The sequence below is a fragment of the Lithobates pipiens genome, unplaced genomic scaffold (genome assembly GCF_037356315.1).
Source record: "Lithobates pipiens isolate NorthernLeopardFrog02 unplaced genomic scaffold, aLitPip1_a1.2 Scaffold_63, whole genome shotgun sequence".
Taxonomy (NCBI): domain Eukaryota; kingdom Metazoa; phylum Chordata; class Amphibia; order Anura; family Ranidae; genus Lithobates; species Lithobates pipiens.
Genome location: NW_027507885.1, coordinates 140,274 through 161,623, shown reverse-complemented (window position 1 = coordinate 161,623; position 21,350 = coordinate 140,274). Strand labels below are relative to the sequence as shown.

At 49.8% G+C, this 21,350-nt stretch overlaps 1 protein-coding gene across 3 annotated transcripts in view; it reads left to right on the top strand.

The window, feature by feature from the left end:
- Positions 1-21,350, top strand: part of LOC143958879 (protein sel-1 homolog 3-like) — a 235,717-nt gene that overhangs the window by 158,969 nt on the left and 55,398 nt on the right. For all 3 annotated transcript variants that reach the window (XM_077467863.1, XM_077467862.1, XM_077467861.1), the window contains 5 exons: positions 349-522; positions 6,291-6,418; positions 9,464-9,547; positions 13,787-13,877; positions 19,521-19,608. In XM_077467863.1, the coding sequence (XP_077323989.1) occupies positions 349-522; positions 6,291-6,418; positions 9,464-9,547; positions 13,787-13,877; positions 19,521-19,608 (565 nt within the window). The remainder of the gene's footprint in view (positions 1-348; positions 523-6,290; positions 6,419-9,463; positions 9,548-13,786; positions 13,878-19,520; positions 19,609-21,350) is intronic.

The window sequence follows — 21,350 nt, the reverse complement described above, 5'->3', positions numbered from 1 at the left end:
GTGGCTTCCACCTGTTTGGTGGCTGGTGCCAACGTGGCTTCCACCTGTTTGGTGGCTGGTGCCAACGTGGCTTCCACCTGTTTGGTGGCTGGTGCCAACGTGGCTTCCACCTGTTTGGTGGCTGGTGCCAACGTGGCTTCCACCTGTTTGGTGGCCGGTGCCAACGTGGCTTCCACCTGTTTGGTGGCTGGTGCCAACGTGGCTTCCACCTGTTTGGTGGCTGGTGCCAACGTGGCTTCCACCTGTTTGGTGGCTGGTGCCAACGTGGCTTCCACCTGCTTGGGTCTGGCATGCCCAGATTGGGGAATACTGGATTTGGTGTAATAAGGACCAATGTCTCCTCTGCAGGACTTTGTCCCGGCCCTCAACAGCCTCGGCTGGTACTATGAACAGTATGAAGAAAACTATCAGAAAGCTGCTGAATTCTGGGAAAGAGCCGATGAACTGGGCAACCCCGAGGCTCCATTCAACCTGGGCATCCTACACCTACATGGCTTGTACCCCGGAAAGCCCAAGAACATGGTGAGTCCAAAATCGCCAACGCCATTCTAATGGCCCCGCACACACCATCGCACTTTGTGACAACAAACATGCAAATTAGCTGTTTTAACCACTTTCAGACCGGACCATTTTGCTGGTCAAAGACCAGACCACTTTTTGCGATTCGCCACTGCGTCGCTTTAACTGACAATTGCGCGGTCGTGCGACGTGGCTCCCAAACAAAATTGACGTCCTTTTTTCCCCACAAATAGAACTTTCTTTTGGTGGTATTTGATCACCTCGGCGGTTTTTATTTTTTGCGCTATAAACAAAAATAGAGCGACAATTTTGAAAAAAAGGCATTATTTTTTACTTTTTGTTATAATAAATACCCCCAAAAAATATATAAAAAAACATTTTTTTCCCTCAGTTTAGGCCGATATGTATTCTTCTACATATTTTTGGTAAAAAAAATCTCAATAAGCGATTATTGATTGGTTTGCGCAAAAGTTATAGCGTTTACAAAATAGGGATAGTTTTATAGCATTTTTATTAATAATTTTTTAATATTATTTTTTTTTACTAGTAATGACGGCGATCAGCGATTTTTATTGTGACTGCGACATTGTGGCGGACACATCGGACATTTTTGACACATTTTTGGGACCATTGTCATTTATACAGCAATCAGTGCTCTATAAATGCAGTGATTCCTGTGTAAATGACACTGGCAGTGAAGGGGTTTAACCAGTGGGTGGCAGTGTAGGGGTGTGTTACTAACTGTGGGGGGGTTGGGCTTTCATTTAGTGTACACTGATCTCTGCTCCAATCACATGGAGCAGAGATCAGCGTCACTAGTTGCTAGGCAGAATGGAGAAATGCTGTTTACACGGCATTTCCTCCATTCAGCCGTCCCGGGAGACGATCGCGGGGATGCCCGCGGCGATCGAGTCCACAGGTCCCGCGACCGGACTCACGGGGGTCCCGACCAGCGCGGGAGCGCGCCACCGGCGGCACGCTCCCGATGGCAGGGCGGCATTGAAGATTGGACGTACCTGTACGCCAATATGCCTGCCCGTGCCATTCTGTCGACGTACATCGTCGTGCGCTGGTCGGGAACCGGTTAAGGCAACATCCGACCCGCGTGTGTGTGCGCTCCATCGGAAAAACGTTTTCAGTTTTCATCGGACTTTTGTTGGCTGTGCGAACTGACAGACTTTCCGGCAACAAAAGTCCGATGGAGCAAAGTCCGATCGTGTGTACAGAAAACCCATCGGACTTTTGTACAGAGTATAAACACGCCATGCTCAGAACCAATGCAAAAGATCAGACAACAATACAGAAGTTGACCAAAGGTGGCGGTAGAGAGCAGAAAAAAAACCACGTGATTTGGTGACAGTTGGCAGAAAAAGTCCGGCCGTGTGTATGCAATACAAGTTCACAGCCGACGCCCTTTGTACAAAAATCCATGGGAAAGTTTGTACAAAGTCAGATCGTGTGTATGAGGCTTAAAACAGATCATGGGGGCGGGTGAGGTCGGATGTACGGCACACGAAATTCACCAGCAACAGCTTCAGTCTGAATCTCCGGAATCATAATGAGAAAAAGCTCAGTCTGGATTCTGGTGAATCAATACAAGTATTTATAAGATTTCTCAAAATGACCATTACTACAGATAACAGATGGGTCATTGGACGGTACCATTACTACAGATAATAGATGGGTCATTGGACGGTACCATTACTACAGATAACAGATGGGTCATTGGACGGTACCATTACTACAGATAGTAGATGGGTCATTGGACGGTACCATTACTACAGATAACAGATGGGTCATTGGACGGTACCATTACTACAGATAACAGATGGGTCATTGGACGGTACCATTACTACAGATAATAGATGGGTCATTGGACGGTACCATTACTACAGATAATAGATGGGTCATTGGACGGTACCATTACTACAGATAATAGATGGGTCATTGGATGGTACCATTACTACAGATAATAACAGATGGGTCATTGGACGGTACCATTATTACAGATAACAGATGGGTCATTGGACGGTACCATTACTACAGATAATAGATGGGTCATTGGACGGTACCATTACTACAGATAATAGATGGGTCATTGGACGGTACCATTACTACAGATAACAGATGGGTCATTGGACGGTACCATTACTACAGATAATAGATGGGTCATTGGACGGTACCATTACTACAGATAATAGATGGGTCATTGGACGGTACCATTACTACAGATAACAGATGGGTCATTGGACGGTACCATTACTACAGATAATAGACGGGTCATTGGACGGTACCATTACTACAGATAATAGATGGGTCATTGGACGGTACCATTACTACAGATAATAGATGGGTCATTGGACGGTACCATTACTACAGATAATAGATGGGTCATTGGACGGTACCATTACTACAGATAACAGATGGGTCATTGGACGGTACCATTACTACAGATAATAGATGGGTCATTGGACGGTACCATTACTACAGATAATAGATGGGTCATTGGACGGTACCATTACTACAGATAATAGATGGGTCATTGGACGGTACCATTACTACAGATAACAGATGGGTCATTGGACGGTACCATTACTACAGATAACAGATGGGTCATTGGACGGTACCATTACTACAGATAATAGATGGGTCATTGGACGGTACCATTACTACAGATAACAGATGGGTCATTGGACGGTACCATTACTACAGATAATAGACGGGTCATTGGACGGTACCATTACTACAGATAATAGATGGGTCATTGGACGGTACCATTACTACAGATAATAGATGGGTCATTGGACGGTACCATTACTACAGATAATAGATGGGTCATTGGACGGTACCATTACTACAGATAATAACAGATGGGTCATTGGACGGTACCATTATTACAGATAACAGATGGGTCATTGGACGGTACCATTACTACAGATAACAGATGGGTCATTGGACGGTACCATTACTACAGATAATAGATGGGTCATTGGACGGTACCATTACTACAGATAATAGATGGGTCATTGGACGGTACCATTACTACAGATAACAGATGGGTCATTGGACGGTACCATTACTACAGATAATAGATGGGTCATTGGACGGTACCATTACTACAGATAATAGATGGGTCATTGGACGGTACCATTACTACAGATAACAGATGGGTCATTGGACGGTACCATTACTACAGATAATAGATGGGTCATTGGACGGTACCATTACTACAGATAACAGATGGGTCATTGGACGGTACCATTACTACAGATAACAGATGGGTCATTGGACGGTACCATTACTACAGATAACAGATGGGTCATTGGACGGTACCATTACTACAGATAACAGATGGGTCATTGGACGGTACCATTACTACAGATAACAGATGGGTCATTGGACGGTACCATTACTACAGATAATAGATGGGTCATTGGACGGTACCATTACTACAGATAACAGATGGGTCATTGGACGGTACCATTACTACAGATAACAGATGGGTCATTGGACGGTACCATTACTACAGATAACAGATGGGTCATTGGACGGTACCATTACTACAGATAACAGATGGGTCATTGGACGGTACCATTACTACAGATAACAGATGGGTCATTGGACGGTACCATTACTACAGATAACAGATGGGTCATTGGACGGTACCATTACTACAGATAATAGATGGGTCATTGGACGGTACCATTACTACAGATAATAGATGGGTCATTGGACAGTACCATTACTACAGATAATAGATGGGTCATTGGACGGTACCATTACTACAGATAATAGATGGGTCATTGGACGGTACCATTACTACAGATAACAGATGGGTCATTGGACGGTACCATTACTACAGATAATAGATGGGTCATTGGACGGTACCATTACTACAGATAACAGATGGGTCATTGGACGGTACCATTACTACAGATAACAGATGGGTCATTGGACGGTACCATTACTACAGATAATAGATGGGTCATTGGACGGTACCATTACTACAGATAATAGACGGGTCATTGGACGGTACCATTACTACAGATAACAGATGGGTCATTGGACAGTACCATTACTACAGATAATAACAGATGGGTCATTGGACGGTACCATTACTACAGATAATAACAGATGGGTCATTGGACAGTACCATTACTACAGATAATAGATGGGTCATTGGACGGTACCATTACTACAGATAATAGATGGATCATTGGACGGTACCATTACTACAGATAACAGATGGGTCATTGGGCGGTACCATTACTACAGATAACAGATGGGTCATTGGACGATACCATTACTACAGATAACAGATGGGTCATTGGACGGTACCATTACTACAGATAATAGATGGGTCATTGGACGGTACCATTACTACAGATAACAGATGGGTCATTGGACGGTACCATTACTACAGATAATAACAGACGGGTCATTGGACGGTACCATTACTACAGATAATAGATGGGTCATTGGACGGTACCATTACTACAGATAACAGATGGGTCATTGGACGGTACCATTACTACAGATAACAGATGGGTCATTGGATGGTACCATTACTACAGATAACAGATGGGTCATTGGGCGGTACCATTACTACAGATAACAGATGGGTCATTGGACGGTACCATTACTACAGATAACAGATGGGTCATTGGATGGTACCATTACTACAGATAATAGATGGGTCATTGGACAGTACCATTACTACAGATAATAGACGGGTCATTGGACGGTACCATTACTACAGATAATAGATGGGTTATTGGACGATACCATTACTACAGATAATAGACGGGTCATTGGACGGTACCATTACTACAGATAATAACAGATGGGTCATTGGACGGTACCATTGCTACAGATAACAGATGGGTCATTGGACGGTACCATTACTACAGATAACAGATGGGTCATTGGGCGGTACCATTACTACAGATAATAACAGATGGGTCATTGGACGGTACCATTGCTACAGATAATAGATGGGTCATTGGACGGTACCATTATTACAGATAATAACAGATGGGTCATTGGACAGTACCATTACTACAGATAATAGATGGGTCATTGGACCGTACCATTACTACAGATAATAACAGATGGGTCATTGGACAGTACCATTACTACAGATAATAGATGGGTCATTGGACGGTACCATTACTACAGATAATAACAGATGGGTCATTGGACGGTACCATTACTACAGATAATAGATGGGTCATTGGACGGTACCATTACTACAGATAATAGATGGGTCATTGGACGGTACCATTACTACAGATAATAACAGATGGGTCATTGGACGGTACCATTACTACAGATAATAACAGATGGGTCATTGGACAGTACCATTACTACAGATAATAGATGGGTCATTGAACGGTACCATTACTACAGATAATAGATGGGTCATTGGACGGTACCATTACTACAGATAACAGATGGGTCATTGGACGGTACCATTGCTACAGATAACAGATGGGTCATTGGACAGTACCATTACTACAGATAATAGATCGGTCATTGGACGGTACCATTACTACAGATAACAGACGGGTCATTGGACGGTACCATTGCTGCAGATAACAGATGGGTCATTGGACGGTACCATTGCTGCAGATAATAATAGATAGGTCATTGGTGTGTATATAATCTTATGCCCATATAGGATAGACATTTATTTCTAAGTGCTGCTTCTGGAGCGTTCCCATTGGTTGAGACATTCTGCACACATGCATCTCTAATGGATATTTTTCCAGTCCGCAGCCTACCGATACTACTTGAAGTCAGCGACTCGTGGCCATATTGATGCGGCTGTTCATGTTTCCGCGTGCTGGATCCAGGGTGTCCCCGGGGTGGTGAGCCGACTTCCGCATGACGCTGTACTGTAAGTACCATTTGTAGGATAGATGTCATACGTTCATTGGGATCGATTTACCCAAAGGGTAAGTTCACTCCCTGCAGAAACTAGCCTCTGCAGTCAAAGGGCCCGGAAAAATATTAAAAACTGTACAGCTTTGTACAACATTCATTCATTTCATTGTCATAGCTGAAGGCCAGTTGTGTTCCCCCAGAAGACTGGCTGAATAACTCCCAGTTAGTGACTCCAATGTTCTGCCATGTTACTAGGATGAGAAAACTATAATCTTCCCAGCATTACAGGGAAGACCAATTGTTCTCGTGTCCTAGCAAGTCAGAGCATGGGGTTCGCTTTTTCAGCTAGGCTTCTGGGGGGACCCGGATGGCCTACAGGTATGACTACAAAATGAACTAACCCATTGAACAAAGCTACATAGAGTTTACTACCTCCTGGGGCCCCATGACTGCATAGGCTAGTTTATGGAAAAGTGAACTTGGCTTTTAAGGCCAATGGCCCGCTCATTTTATTGGGGAACTTGCTTCAAAGCTTAGTGAATGAGGTGATGCTCTGCTGACTTCCATCATCCAATCATGTGCAAGCAAACAAAGCAGAGTGAATTTTCACCACATTCAGCCTATTTGCCTTTAGTAAATCCACCATATTGACTCCACTGGAATTCTGCTAGTGATGGCTGAACAACTTGCGTCCCCGTATGTGAGAGAGGCGAAATCTTGGTTTCGTTTTAAGAAGATTGACAACTCTCATCTTGGCGTGAATTGTTAAAGAGGAAGTAAACCCTGATGAGTGTCACTTCCTCTTTCATTCCGTGCAAAGGTAAAGCATAATGGACTATTATGCATCGCATCGCATCGCATAGTAGTCCATTATGTGTCACTTACCTGACACAGGAGCCAGCGATGTCACCGCTGCCCCCTGTAGTCCGTCGCATCCATCTTCTTGGTGGGTCTCGCTGCTCCGCCGCTGTCATTCGGCGAAGCCGCGATGACATCACTCCCGCGCATGCGCCGTAGACAGCGGTGCCTGTCTTTCGGCAAATATCTCCTAAACCGTGTAGGTTTAGGAGATATTTCTTGGACCTACAGGTAACCCTTAATCTAGGCTTACCTGTAGGTCAAAGTGTGTTGTAAGGGTTTACAACCACTTTAACGCCCATAGAAACACACCAATCAGTCATAACATTATGACCACCCACCTAATATTGAGTGGGCCCCCACTTTTGCCCCCGAAGCAGCCCTGACCCACCTGATCTGTCGAGGCATGGACCCCACTAGACCTCTGAGGGTATGCTGTGGTCTCTGGCATAAAGCCCATCAGTAGCAGATCTTTTAAGTTCTGTAAGTTGGTAAGTGGAGCCTCCATACATTCCACAGATGTTCTATTGGAATAAGATCTGGAGAACTTGGAAGCCAAGTTCACACCTCACACTCATTGTTGTGTTCCTCAAACCATTCTTTAATTCATCAGACCAGGCCAGGCCACCTTCTTCCATTGCTCTGCGCACCGGTTCTGATGCTAATGTGCCTATTGTAGGCGTTTTAGGCTGTGGATGCGGGTCATGACCAATCTGCGGCTACACAGCTCCATACTGTCAGGAATCATAAACCAGGCAGAGATAGAAAGTGCAGTTAAATTCACACCTCTAATGAAATAGCAAACATAACACAGTTCAGGAACATAGTAAAAAAAACAGAAGCCAGGGTTTGGATGCCACAACGGGTAATCAGATGAGCCGAGGTCAAGAAGCCAGAAGCCAGGGTAGTCAGGAGCAAAAAAATCAGGATCAGGAATCGGAAGGGAAGTCAGCCAGGCCAAGTCATACACGGTAGCGCTGTCACATGGAGTGTCCAAACCACCAACATTCCATCCTTAGTGTTTCAGCCTCCTACTATCCAGGACAAAAGGGGCCTACAACCAGAATATTGTCCTTTATAGCTTCAATACATTTCCCCCATAGACTTTTGTATGTGTGGCTCCACCCCCTTAGGGTCTGCAGGTGTCATGGGTTCCCACAGCTTCACAGCCAGACACACAACTTCAGCTTTCATTCAGGCACAGTGAACAGTCCTTGAGCTGTTTTTATTTTTGTTTGTTTTATTGGGGGTATTAACTTGGATGGGGATTTGAATTATGGAATGCCTATTGCCCAACTTGGCAGCTACACACTTAGGGACACCTTCCTTCCTATGTACACAGCTCCACTTGATTCTTCATTCCTCAGTGCTGGCAGTTTCTTACAAGATGTAAAAGCCCCTTACAGGGTAGGAACTCTCCGTCCCTTGAAGAAATAGCATAACTTTGATTGTAGACTTCCTCCTGACATACCCCTAGCTTCCTTCTAGATACTCATCCCAGTTCTATCTTCTGCAGGAAATGCTAGCCCACCTGGCTGACTCCATGGAGATCTCCCAGGGCAAGGTTTAGAAGACTTAAGTGCACTGTTGTCTTCAAGAGAAACCTGCTACATGTGGCAGTCTCTACCCTTGTCTGTCCCTTGTCCTGTGCTGCAGTACTCACACTGTGCTCTCCTGACTCCGTTGCCTCACCAGAAAGCCTCCTTCAACTTTTCCAGGCCAGCCACCTGAGCCCCGGCCCGAGGAAGAGCCCCTCCCGGCAGTGGTACCTCGAGGGCCACCGAAAGTCTCCCTCAGCTCTCCATCTTCCACCCAACTCGCTTTGCAGCATGACTCATCAAATATTTAAGGGCTTACTTAGTTCCCCGCCAGACCCACTTCCTGGGGATTGGCCAAGGGCCCCTAAATTTTCAGAACAGCTCCTTCTAACCTTCGCCCTCCAGCTTCCAGAACTTTCTCCAATATTCTAGAACCAGCAGGAAGCACCAGATGGCTTTCTGCATGAGTCATGCTGTCCTGAACTCTAATAACCCTGACCCAATTACTGACGCGCAGGATTAAATATAAGTCAGGATATAGTTTGCCTACTCTCACACTAGAGGGCGCTACGTGTGCATGATGCAGGTTTGGCATCTTCACTGAATTTGTGAATTTAAATACCTACAGCTGGTAAAAGTTTAATTATCATTTCATTTATCAGGTGGACTAAGTGGGTTGGAGAACAGAACGGGTACCTGGGAGCCGTACTACGCAAAGCTCTGGATAATTACTTGGATCAGTCCTGGTAAGAGATGGTTCAGTTGATGACAATTTATCTGAATGTGGGGTTGGGCTATCATGGAATCCAGACACTCAACTTTCCCTACAGACACTGAGCCTTCCCTACAGACACCGAGCCTTCCCTACAGACACCGAGCCTTCCCTACAGACACCGAGCCTTCCCTACAGGCACGGAGCCTTCCCTACAGACACAGCGCCTTCCCTACAGACACTGAGCCTTCCCTACAGGCACCGAGCCTTCCCTACAGACACCGAGCCTTCCCTACAGACACCGAGCCTTCCCTACAGACACCGAGCCTTCCCTACAGACACCGAGCCTTCCCTACAGACACGGGGCCTTCCCTACAGACACTGAGCCTTCCCTACAGACACTGAGCCTTCCCTACAGGCACCGAGCCTTCCCTACAGACACCGAGCCTTCCCTACAGACACCGAGCCTTCCCTACAGACACCGAGCCTTCCCTACAGACACCGAGCCTTCCCTACAGGCACGGAGCCTTCCCTACAGACACAGCCCCTTCCCTACAGACACAACGCCTTCCCTACAGACACTGAGCCTTCCCTACAGGCACCGAGCCTTCCCTACAGACACCGAGCCTTCCCTATAGACACCGAGCCTTCCCTACAGACACCGAGCCTTCCCTACAGACACGGGGCCTTCCCTACAGACACAGCGCCTTCCCTACAGACACAGCGCCTTCCCTACAGGCACCGAGCCTTCCCTACAGGCACCGAGCCTTCCCTACAGACACCGAGCCTTCCCTACAGACACCGAGCCTTCCCTACAGACACCGAGCCTTCCCTACAGACACCGAGCCTTCCCTACAGACACCGAGCCTTCCCTACAGACACCGAGCCTTCCCTACAGACACCGAGCCTTCCCTACAGACACCGAGCCTTCCCTACAGACACCGAGCCTTCCCTACAAACACCGAGCCTTCCCTACAGACACAGCCCCTTCCCTACAGACACAGCGCCTTCCCTACAGACACTGAGCCTTCCCTACAGACACTGAGCCTTCCCTACAGACACCATGCCTTCCCTATAGACACCGAGCCTTCCCTACAGACACCGAGCCTTCCCTACAGACACCGAGCCTTCCCTACAGACACCGAGCCTTCCCTACAGACACCGAGCCTTCCCTACAGACACCGAGCCTTCCCTACAGACACCGAGCCTTCCCTACAGACACCGAGCCTTCCCTACAGACACCGAGCCTTCCCTACAGACACGGGGCCTTCCCTACAGACACGGGGCCTTCCCTACAGACACGGGGCCTTCCCTACAGACACTGAGCCTTCCCTACAGACACGGGGCCTTCCCTACAGACACTGAGCCTTCCCTACAGACACTGAGCCTTCCCTACAGACACGGGGCCTTCCCTACCGACACCGAGCCTTCCCTACAGGCACCGAGCCTTCCCTACAGACACCGAGCCTTCCCTATAGACACCGAGCCTTCCCTACAGACACCGAGCCTTCCCTACAGACACGGGGCCTTCCCTACAGACACCGAGCCTTCCCTATAGACACCGAGCCTTCCCTACAGACACCGAGCCTTCCCTACAGACACAGCGCCTTCCCTACAGACACAGCGCCTTCCCTACAGGCACCGAGCCTTCCCTACAGGCACCGAGCCTTCCCTACAGACACCGAGCCTTCCCTACAGGCACCGAGCCTTCCCTACAGACACCGAGCCTTCCCTACAGACACCGAGCCTTCCCTACAGACACCGAGCCTTCCCTACAGACACCGAGCCTTCCCTACAGACACCGAGCCTTCCCTACAGACACCGAGCCTTCCCTACAGACACCGAGCCTTCCCTACAGGCACCGAGCCTTCCCTACAGACACCGAGCCTTCCCTACAGGCACCGAGCCTTCCCTACAGGCACCGAGCCTTCCCTACAGACACCGAGCCTTCCCTACAGGCACCGAGCCTTCCCTACAGGCACCGAGCCTTCCCTACAGACACCGAGCCTTCCCTACAGGCACCGAGCCTTCCCTACAGGCACCGAGCCTTCCCTACAGGCACCGAGCCTTCCCTACAGGCACCGAGCCTTCCCTACAGGCACCGAGCCTTCCCTACAGGCACCGAGCCTTCCCTACAGGCACCGAGCCTTCCCTACAGGCACCGAGCCTTCCCTACAGGCACCGAGCCTTCCCTACAGGCACCGAGCCTTCCCTACAGACACCGAGCCTTCCCTACAGACACCGAGCCTTCCCTACAGGCACCGAGCCTTCCCTACAGACACCGAGCCTTCCCTACAGACACGGGGCCTTCCCTACAGACACGGGGCCTTCCCTACAGACACGGGGCCTTCCCTACAGACACCGAGCCTTCCCTACCGACACCGAGCCTTCCCTACAGACACCGAGCCTTCCCTACAGACACCGAGCCTTCCCTACAGACACCGAGCCTTCCCTACAGACACCGAGCCTTCCCTACAGACACGGGGCCTTCCCTACAGACACGGCGCCTTCCCTACAGACACAGCGCCTTCCCTACAGACACAGCGCCTTCCCTACAGACACAGCGCCTTCCCTACAGACACCGAGCCTTCCCTACAGACACAGCGCCTTCCCTACAGACACCGAGCCTTCCCTACCGACACCGAGCCTTCCCTACAGGCACAGAGCCTTCCCTACAGACACAGAGCCTTCCCTACAGGCACAGAGCCTTCCCTACAGATACCGAGCCTTCCCTACAGACAGCGAGCCTTTCCTACAGACACGGAGCCTTTCCTACAGACACGGAGCCTTCCCTACAGACACGGAGCCTTCCCTACAGACACGGAGCCTTCCCTACAGGCACAGAGCCTTCCCTACAGACACCGAGCCTTCCCTACCGACATGGAGCCTTCTTTACCGACACGGAGCCTTCCCTACAGACACCGAGCCTTCCCTACAGACACGGGGCCTTCCCTACAGACACGGGGCCTTCCCTACAGACACCGAGCCTTCCCTACAGGCACCAAGCCTTCCCTACAGACACCGAGCCTTCCCTACAGGCACTGAGCCTTCCCTACAGACACCGAGCCTTCCCTATAGACACGAGCCTTCCCTACAGACACCGAGCCTTCCCTACAGACACGGGGCCTTCCCTACCGACACGGAGCCTTCCCTACCGACACGGAGCCTTCCCTACCGACACCGAGCCTTCCCTACAGGCACCGAGCCTTCCCTACAGACACCGAGCCTTCCCTACAGACACAGCGCCTTCCCTACAGACACCGAGCCTTCCCTACAGACACCGAGCCTTCCCTACAGACACCGAGCCTTCCCTACAGGCACCAAGCCTTCCCTACAGACACCGAGCCTTCCCTACAGACACCGAGCCTTCCCTACAGACACGGGGCCTTCCCTACAGACACTGAGCCTTCCCTACAGACACCGAGCCTTCCCTACAGACACCGAGCCTTCCCTACAGGCACTGAGCCTTCCCTACAGACACCGAGCCTTCCCTATAGACACGAGCCTTCCCTACAGACACCGAGCCTTCCCTACAGACACCGAGCCTTCCCTACAGGCACCAAGCCTTCCCTACAGACACCGAGCCTTCCCTACAGACACCGAGCCTTCCCTACAGACACCGAGCCTTCCCTACAGACACCGAGCCTTCCCTACAGGCACCAAGCCTTCCCTACAGACACCGAGCCTTCCCTACAGACACCGAGCCTTCCCTATAGACACCGAGCCTTCCCTACAGACACTGAGCCTTCCCTATAGACACCGAGCCTTCCCTACAGACACCGAGCCTTCCCTACAGACACGGGGCCTTCCCTACAGACACTGAGCCTTCCCTACAGACACTGGGCCTTCCCTACAGACACCGAGCCTTCCCTACAGACACTGAGCCTTCCCTACAGGCACCGAGCCTTCCCTACAGACACGGAGCCTTCCCTACAGGCACCGAGCCTTCCCTACAGACACCGAGCCTTCCCTACAGACACCGAGCCTTCCCTACAGACACCGAGGGAACAATCGTACATTACAGGAGACTGTTGGGGATGTGAACAAAGACTACTAGTGATGAGTTTAGCTGGTACTTTCTTCTCATTATGCTGAGGATACGATGGAATCGAATGTACCTGACCTGTGTGCTGTGGTCACTTTCCCCGACACACATTGTAGACATACCAGGAACATTCTATTATTGGTTTATACAGATGAAGAGATTGGGGAATAAAGACTGGAACATTCCAGAAGGACAATGATGGGTGACACCATTGTCTCTCTCTTCCAGGTCTGCAGCTCTTCTCTATTATCTCCAGGCAGCAGAAATGGGAATGGAGATTGGTCAGTTTAATGCGGCGTTTATCTGTGAACTGGACCCGGTGAGTATACAGGAGTATACAGGACGATGAGATCTAAGGGGCCGCCGTCTGTCTCTGCGGAGGAAGGGATTCGGTCATTGATGACATAGCAGGAATCGGGGGCGGTCCATCCATTAAGGGCCCCTCTATCCCGTCACCCACCTATATGAATAATGTATAGATTCATGCATTTTATGAATCCACGGCCGCCGCTGTCACCCCCTATTCAGCATGTCGGGCGGGCGTGATTAGGGCCGTATAAGAAAAGGCTTCCACCCAGAGGTGTTAGAAAAGCAAATTAATGGAGCACTGACCCTGAAGGAGCTTCTGGTTATTTCTGGGCTTACCGTTACCCTCCGTGCTCCTTGTGGCACGTCTAGGGGGTGTCCCGTGGTCGGTGTCCCGTGGTCGGTGTCCTGTGGTCGGTGTCTCGTGGTCGGTGTCTCGTGGTCGGTGGCCCAATAACTTCAGACTGACAACAGATCCAGTTGAATGGAATTTATTTGATAGCTCAGACATTGAAGAGTCTATAACTTGGGATCAGAGGGTTGGGAAGGAATTCCGGGTCTCTTAGTGTCAAAGTCTATAAACATTGAAGAACTTGATTACTTTGACTGCATCCAGAGAACAGCCAATCACAGCTGGATGATCACTCAGGTTGGACAGTCCGTCTCTCACAAGGTCTCGCAGCCAACAAGATGCTTCCTCAGGAACAAAGTCTTTATCACAGACGTTGTTGTAGAACATGGAGGACACTAATCTGTAGAACTCTTGTAGGATTCCTGGATCTCTCAGCCCACTTGGTGATATCCACAAGACCGGATTCTCTCGGTATCTTCAGCCCTTCCAGGTTCTTGCTCAGAAAACCAACCCGTAGGTGGTCTTCTTCTGAAGAGTCCTCCCCTGGAATGCTTGAAGTACACTGGGTCTCCCCCGAACCGGAGACAGCGCCCAACCACCTCAGAATCCTCCTTTAGTCTCCCTGCCTTGGGCTAGTCAGCCCCGAGACATTAAAGTCAGGTGGATTCGCACCCCAGGCCATAGCCTTCCTGGGGGCTGGTCAGGAGGACCAGGACCATCGAGTCCGAACATACTTCTGGACCGGAACCCCCGAACCACGTGACGTCCGCATCTTAAATACCCTCCCCCAGAAGCACAGTGAGAGGGCCACTCCCACTGGGCGGGCTCCGAGAGAGAGCACATGACCAGACCATGGTTCCATGCCTGCCAGAAGAGACAGCGCCCCCCTGTGGCCAGGCTGAACATCTCACAGTCCAGTCAGACTGATGATGAGGCCCAATTTACTTAATTGTACCCAAACCAAACTGCTGTTTAGGCAACTTTAATTTTAGAAAAACCACATAGCGCGCGCTCTTCAGGAGCCGCCGCTACAGTAATATTTGCTTTTCTAACACTGAATCGCCTCTCCGCCAATCAAGAAGCGTGGGTCTGTTACCTGTTTCCAGATTGGCTGACAGGTCAGGAGATCCTATTGGATGCTTAGGAGGAGGGGAGGAGACACACAGCAAAAGGCGCCTTGATCTCAGAAGGGAAAAGGACACAGAAGACGCTGGCAGTTGTCTGCCGCAGCCTGTCCCCCTGCCCGATGTGCCTGCTGATCCCCGCCACCAATGGGGTAAGTGCCTGTGGACCAGCAGACAGCAGGGGGGGTTTGAGGTGCTGTGGGGGAGAGGGGGTGGTTGTTTGCTGCCCCCCCAAACAAAAAAAAACCAGCCGCCACTGGCAGGAATCGGTCCAACTCAGCCAAACCCTCCCCGGCTTTAGAGTGAAAGTGAACTTACATGTCCACATACATAATCACTGCGAGGATTATAGCAAGATGTATCAAATGTTTACCAGCTTCACTTTGGTGGTATCGGTGGTATGGGTCTTATTGGTCTCATCGGTGATATCAGGGATATGGGTCTTATTGGTCTCATTGGTGATATCGGTGATATGGGTCTTATTGGTGATGTCGGTGATATGGGTCTTATTGGTGAAATCGGTGATATGGGTCTTATTGGTGATATCGGTGATATGGGTCTTATTGGTGATATAGGTGATTTGGGTCTTATTGGTGATATCGGTGATATGGGTCTTATTGGTGATATCGGTGATATGGGTCTTATTGGTGATATCGGTGATATGGGTCTTATTGGTGATGTCGGTGATATGGGTCTTATTGGTGATATAGGTGATTTGGGTCTTATTGGTGATATCGGTGATATGGGTCTTATTGCTCTCATCGGTGATATGGGTCTTATTGGTGATATCGGTGATATGGGTCTTATTGGTGATAAGACGCGATATGGGTCTTATTGGTGATATCGGTGATATGGGTCTTATTGGTGATGTCGGTGATATGGGTCTTATTGGTGATGTCGGTGATATGGGTCTTATTGGTGATGTCGGTGATATGGGTCTTATTGGTGATGTCGGTGATATGGGTCTTATTGGTGATGTCGGTGATATGGGTCTTATTGGTGATATCGGTGATATGGGTCTTATTGGTGATGTCGGTGATATGGGTCTTATTGGTGATGTCGGTGATATGGGTCTTATTGGTGATGTCGGTGATATGGGTCTTATTGGTGATGTCGGTGATATGGGTCTTATTGGTGATGTCGGTGATATGGGTCTTATTGGTGATGTCGGTGATATGGGTCTTATTGGTGATATCGGTGATATGGGTCTTATTGGTGATGTCGGTGATATGGGTCTTATTGGTGATGTCGGTGATATGGGTCTTATTGGTGATGTCGGTGATATGGGTCTTATTGGTGATGTCGGTGATATGGGTCTTATTGGTGATATCGGTGATATGGGTCTTATTGGTGATGTCGGTGATATGGGTCTTATTGGTGATGTCGGTGATATGGGTCTTATTGGTCTCATCGGTGATATGGGTCTTATTGGTCTCATCGGTGATATGGGTCTTATTGCTCTCATCTGTGATATGGGTCTTATTGGTCTCATCGGTGATATGGGTCTTATTGGTGATGTCGGTGATATGGGTCTTATTGGTGATGTCGTTGATATGGGTCTTATTGGTGATATCGGTGATATGGGTCTTATTGGACTCATCGGTGATATGGGTCTTATTGGTGATGTCGGTGATATGGGTCTTATTGGTGATGTCGGTGATATGGGTCTTATTGGTGATATCGGTGATATGGGTCTTATTGGACTCATCGGTGATATGGGTCTTATTGGTGATATCGGTGATATGGGTCTTATTGGTGATATCGGTGATATGGGTCTTATTGGACTCATCGGTGATATGGGTCTTATTGGTGATGTCGGTGATATGGGTCTTATTGGTGATGTCGGTGATATGGGTCTTATTGGTGATGTCGGTGATATGGGTCTTATTGGTGATATCGGTGATATGGGTCTTATTGGTGATGTCGGTGATATGGGTCTTATTGGTGATGTCGGTGATATGGGTCTTATTGGTCTCATCGGTGATATGGGTCTTATTGGTCTCATCGGTGATATGGGTCTTATTGCTCTCATCTGTGATATGGGTCTTATTGGTCTCATCGGTGATATGGGTCTTATTGGTGATGTCGGTGATATGGGTCTTATTGGTGATGTCGTTGATATGGGTCTTATTGGTGATGTCGGTGATATGGGTCTTATTGGTGATATCGGTGATATGGGTCTTATTGGTGATATCGGTGATATGGGTCTTATTGGACTCATCGGTGATATGGGTCTTATTGGTGATGTCGGTGATATGGGTCTTATTGCTCTCATCTGTGATATGGGTCTTATTGGTCTCATCGGTGATATGGGTCTTATTGGTGATGTCGGTGATATGGGTCTTATTGGTGATGTCGTTGATATGGGTCTTATTGGTGATGTCGGTGATATGGGTCTTATTGGTGATATCGGTGATATGGGTCTTATTGGTGATATCGGTGATATGGGTCTTATTGGACTCATCGGTGATATGGGTCTTATTGGTGATGTCGGTGATATGGGTCTTATTGGTGATGTCGGTGATATGGGTCTTATTGGTGATGTCGGTGATATGGGTCTTATTGGTGATGTCGGTGATATGGGTCTTATTGGTGATGTCGGTGATATGGGTCTTATTGGTGATATCGGTGATATGGGTCTTATTGGACTCATCGGTGATATGGGTCTTATTGGTGATATCGGTGATATGGGTCTTATTGGTGATGTCGGTGATATGGGTCTTATTGGACTCATCGGTGATATGGGTCTTATTGGTGATGTCGGTGATATGGGTCTTATTGGACTCATCAGTGATATGGGTCTTATTGGACTCATCGGTGATATGGGTCTTATTGGTGATGTCGGTGATATGGGTCTTATTGGTGATGTCGGTGATATGGGTCTTATTGGTCTCATCGGTGATATGGGTCTTATTGCTCTCATCTGTGATATGGGTCTTATTGGTGATGTCGGTCATATGGGTCTTATTGGACTCATCGGTGATATCAGTGATGATATTGGTGGGATTGGTGATTTTGGTGGGATCGGTGATATTGGTGGGATCGGTGATATTGGTGGGATCGGTGATTTTGGTGGGATCGGTGATATTGGTGGGATCGGTGATATTGGTGGGATCGGGGGTATTGGTGGGATCAGTGATATTGGTGGGATCGGTGATATTGGTGGGATCGGTGATATTGGTGGGATCGGTGATATTGGTGGGATCGGTGATATTGGTGGGATCGGTGATATTGGTGGGATAGGTGATTTTGGTGGGATCGGTGATATTGGTGGGATCGGTGATATTGGTGGGATCGGTGACATTGGTGATATTGGTGGGATTGGTGATTTTGGTGGGATCGGTGATTTTGGTGGGATAGGTGATTTTGGTGGGATCGGTGATATTGGTGGGATCGGTGATATTGGTGGGATAGGTGATATTGGTGGGATAGGTGATATTGGTGGGATCGGTGATATTGGTGGGATCGGTGACATTGGTGGGATCGGTGACATTGGTGGGATCGGTGATATTGGTGGGATTGGTGATTTTGGTGGGATCGGTGATATTGGTGGGATCGGTGATATTGGTGGGATTGGTGATTTTGGTGGGGTCAGTGATATTCCTCCATTCACACAAGTGAGGTGGATTGGGAATCCCCAACACTCATGCAGCTCTCCGGATATACGGATTTCCAGCGGGATCAAACAATGAAATGGCAATTATAATTCATCTGTCCCCACAGAAGCGGCAGAATTCCGGTCAGTCTGGCCGGCTATCGGTGGGCGGGTCCTCTTTCTGGACATCTCGCTAACAATCCCGTGGCAGGATATGGCTGTAACTTGGCTTCAAGTTCTGTGCAGACTTCTGGGAAGAGCCAATTACAAAAGCGGGGAATGGGGATTCTTGGGATGTTCTGTACTCTTGCTTTGCCCGTGTGGAAGAGAATTTTTTGTTTTATTATAAAATGTGGGTACCCGTGCCATACAACACTGGGGGGTTCATTTATCAAAGATTTGACGGGCATTTCACCCAAAATTCACCAAAACATTAATCAATAAATAGTGAAAATTCACCCAAGGGGCACCCAGGGGAAGTTCCATTCACTGAGAGTGGGGGATGGGATTGGAGCCCCTTTGTAATATATTGGGACAGACTTGTCTCTATGTGATTGCTCACTGCCGGTCATTATCGTCCAATAGGAAGGTCTGGTGACCCATTATCTGCAGATTGACTGTGAGTGGAAATATTACAACCTATCAGCACTCAGCGAGCGCCCTCCGGCACACGGTGAGTACGCGGCACACAGATAGCCGGTATATCGTTATTAACTAGTAAAATGGACACCCCAAAATTTCAGCACTTTACAGAATCAAAGTCATGAAGATATAGAAGGGTCAGTGTGGGGACTTCATTCCCACGTCACATGATTTATCAACAAAAACTCCGACCGACCCCTGACCCCTACCCCTGACCCCAACCCTGACCCCGACCCCTGACTCCAACCCCTACCCCTGACCCCGACCCCTACCCCTGACCCCTACCCCCGACCCCAACCCCTGACCCCAACCCCTGACCCCAACCCTGACCCCGACCCCTGACTCCAACCCCTACCCCTGACCCCGACCCCTACCCCTGACCCCTACCCCCGACCCCTACCCCTGACCCCAACTCCTGACCCCTACCCCTGACTCCAACCCCTACCCCTGACCCCGACCCCTGACCCCGACCCCTGACTCCAACCCCTACCCCTGACCCCGACCCCTACCCCTGACCCCTACCCCCGACCCCTACCCCTGACCCCAACTCCTGACCCCTACCCCTGACTCCAACCCCTACCCCTGACCCCTACCCCCGACCCCGACCCCAACTCCTGACCCCTACCCCTGACTCCAACCCCTACCCCTGACCCCGACCCCAACCCAGACCCCTGACCCCGACCCCTGACTCCAACCCCTACCCCTGACCCCGACCCCAACCCCGACCCCTACTCCTGACCCCTACCCCTGACTCCAACCCCTACCCCTGACCCCGACCCCAACCCAGACCCCTGACCCCGACCCCTGACTCCAACCCCTACCCCTGACCCCGACCCCAACCCCGACCCCTACCCCTACTAGAGTGTGGAAAGGATAGAACCCATGCCAGAGATTTCCCCTCTCTGTGTCCTGTGATGGGAGATCCCACCCCACCCACATACAGTATTACAGGCTGGTGGGAAACCTTCCTCCCTGACCACACGCAGGTCCTCCCTGACCACACACAGGTCCTCCCTGACCACACACACACAGGTCCTCCCTGACCACACACACACAGGTCCTCCCTGACCACACACACAGGTCCTCCCTGACCACACACACACAGGTCCTCCCTGACCACACACACACACACACACACAGGTCCTCCCTGACCACACACAGGTCCTCCCTGACCACACACACAGGTCCTCCCTGACCACACACACACACAGGTCCTCCCTGACCACACACACAGGTCCTCCCTGACCACACACACACAGGTCCTCCCTGACCACACACACACACAGGTCCTCCCTGACCACACACAGGTCCTCCCTGACCACACACACACAGGTCCTCCCTGACCACACACACACACACAGGTCCTCCCTGACCACACACACACACACAGGTCCTCCCTGACCACACACACACAGGTCCTCCCTGACCACACACACAGGTCCTCCCTGACCACACACACAGGTCCTCCCTGACCACACACACAGGTCCTCCCTGACCACACACACACACAGGTCCTCCCTGACCACACACAGGTCCTCCCTGACCACACACACAGGTCCTCCCTGACCACACACACACAGGTCCTCCCTGACCACACACACACAGGCCCTCCCTGACCACACACACACACAGGTCCTCCCTGACCACACACAGGTCCTCCCTGACCACACACACACAGGTCCTCCCTGACCACACACACACAGGTCCTCCCTGACCACACACACACACACAGGTCCTCCCTGACCACACACACACACAGGTCCTCCCTGACCA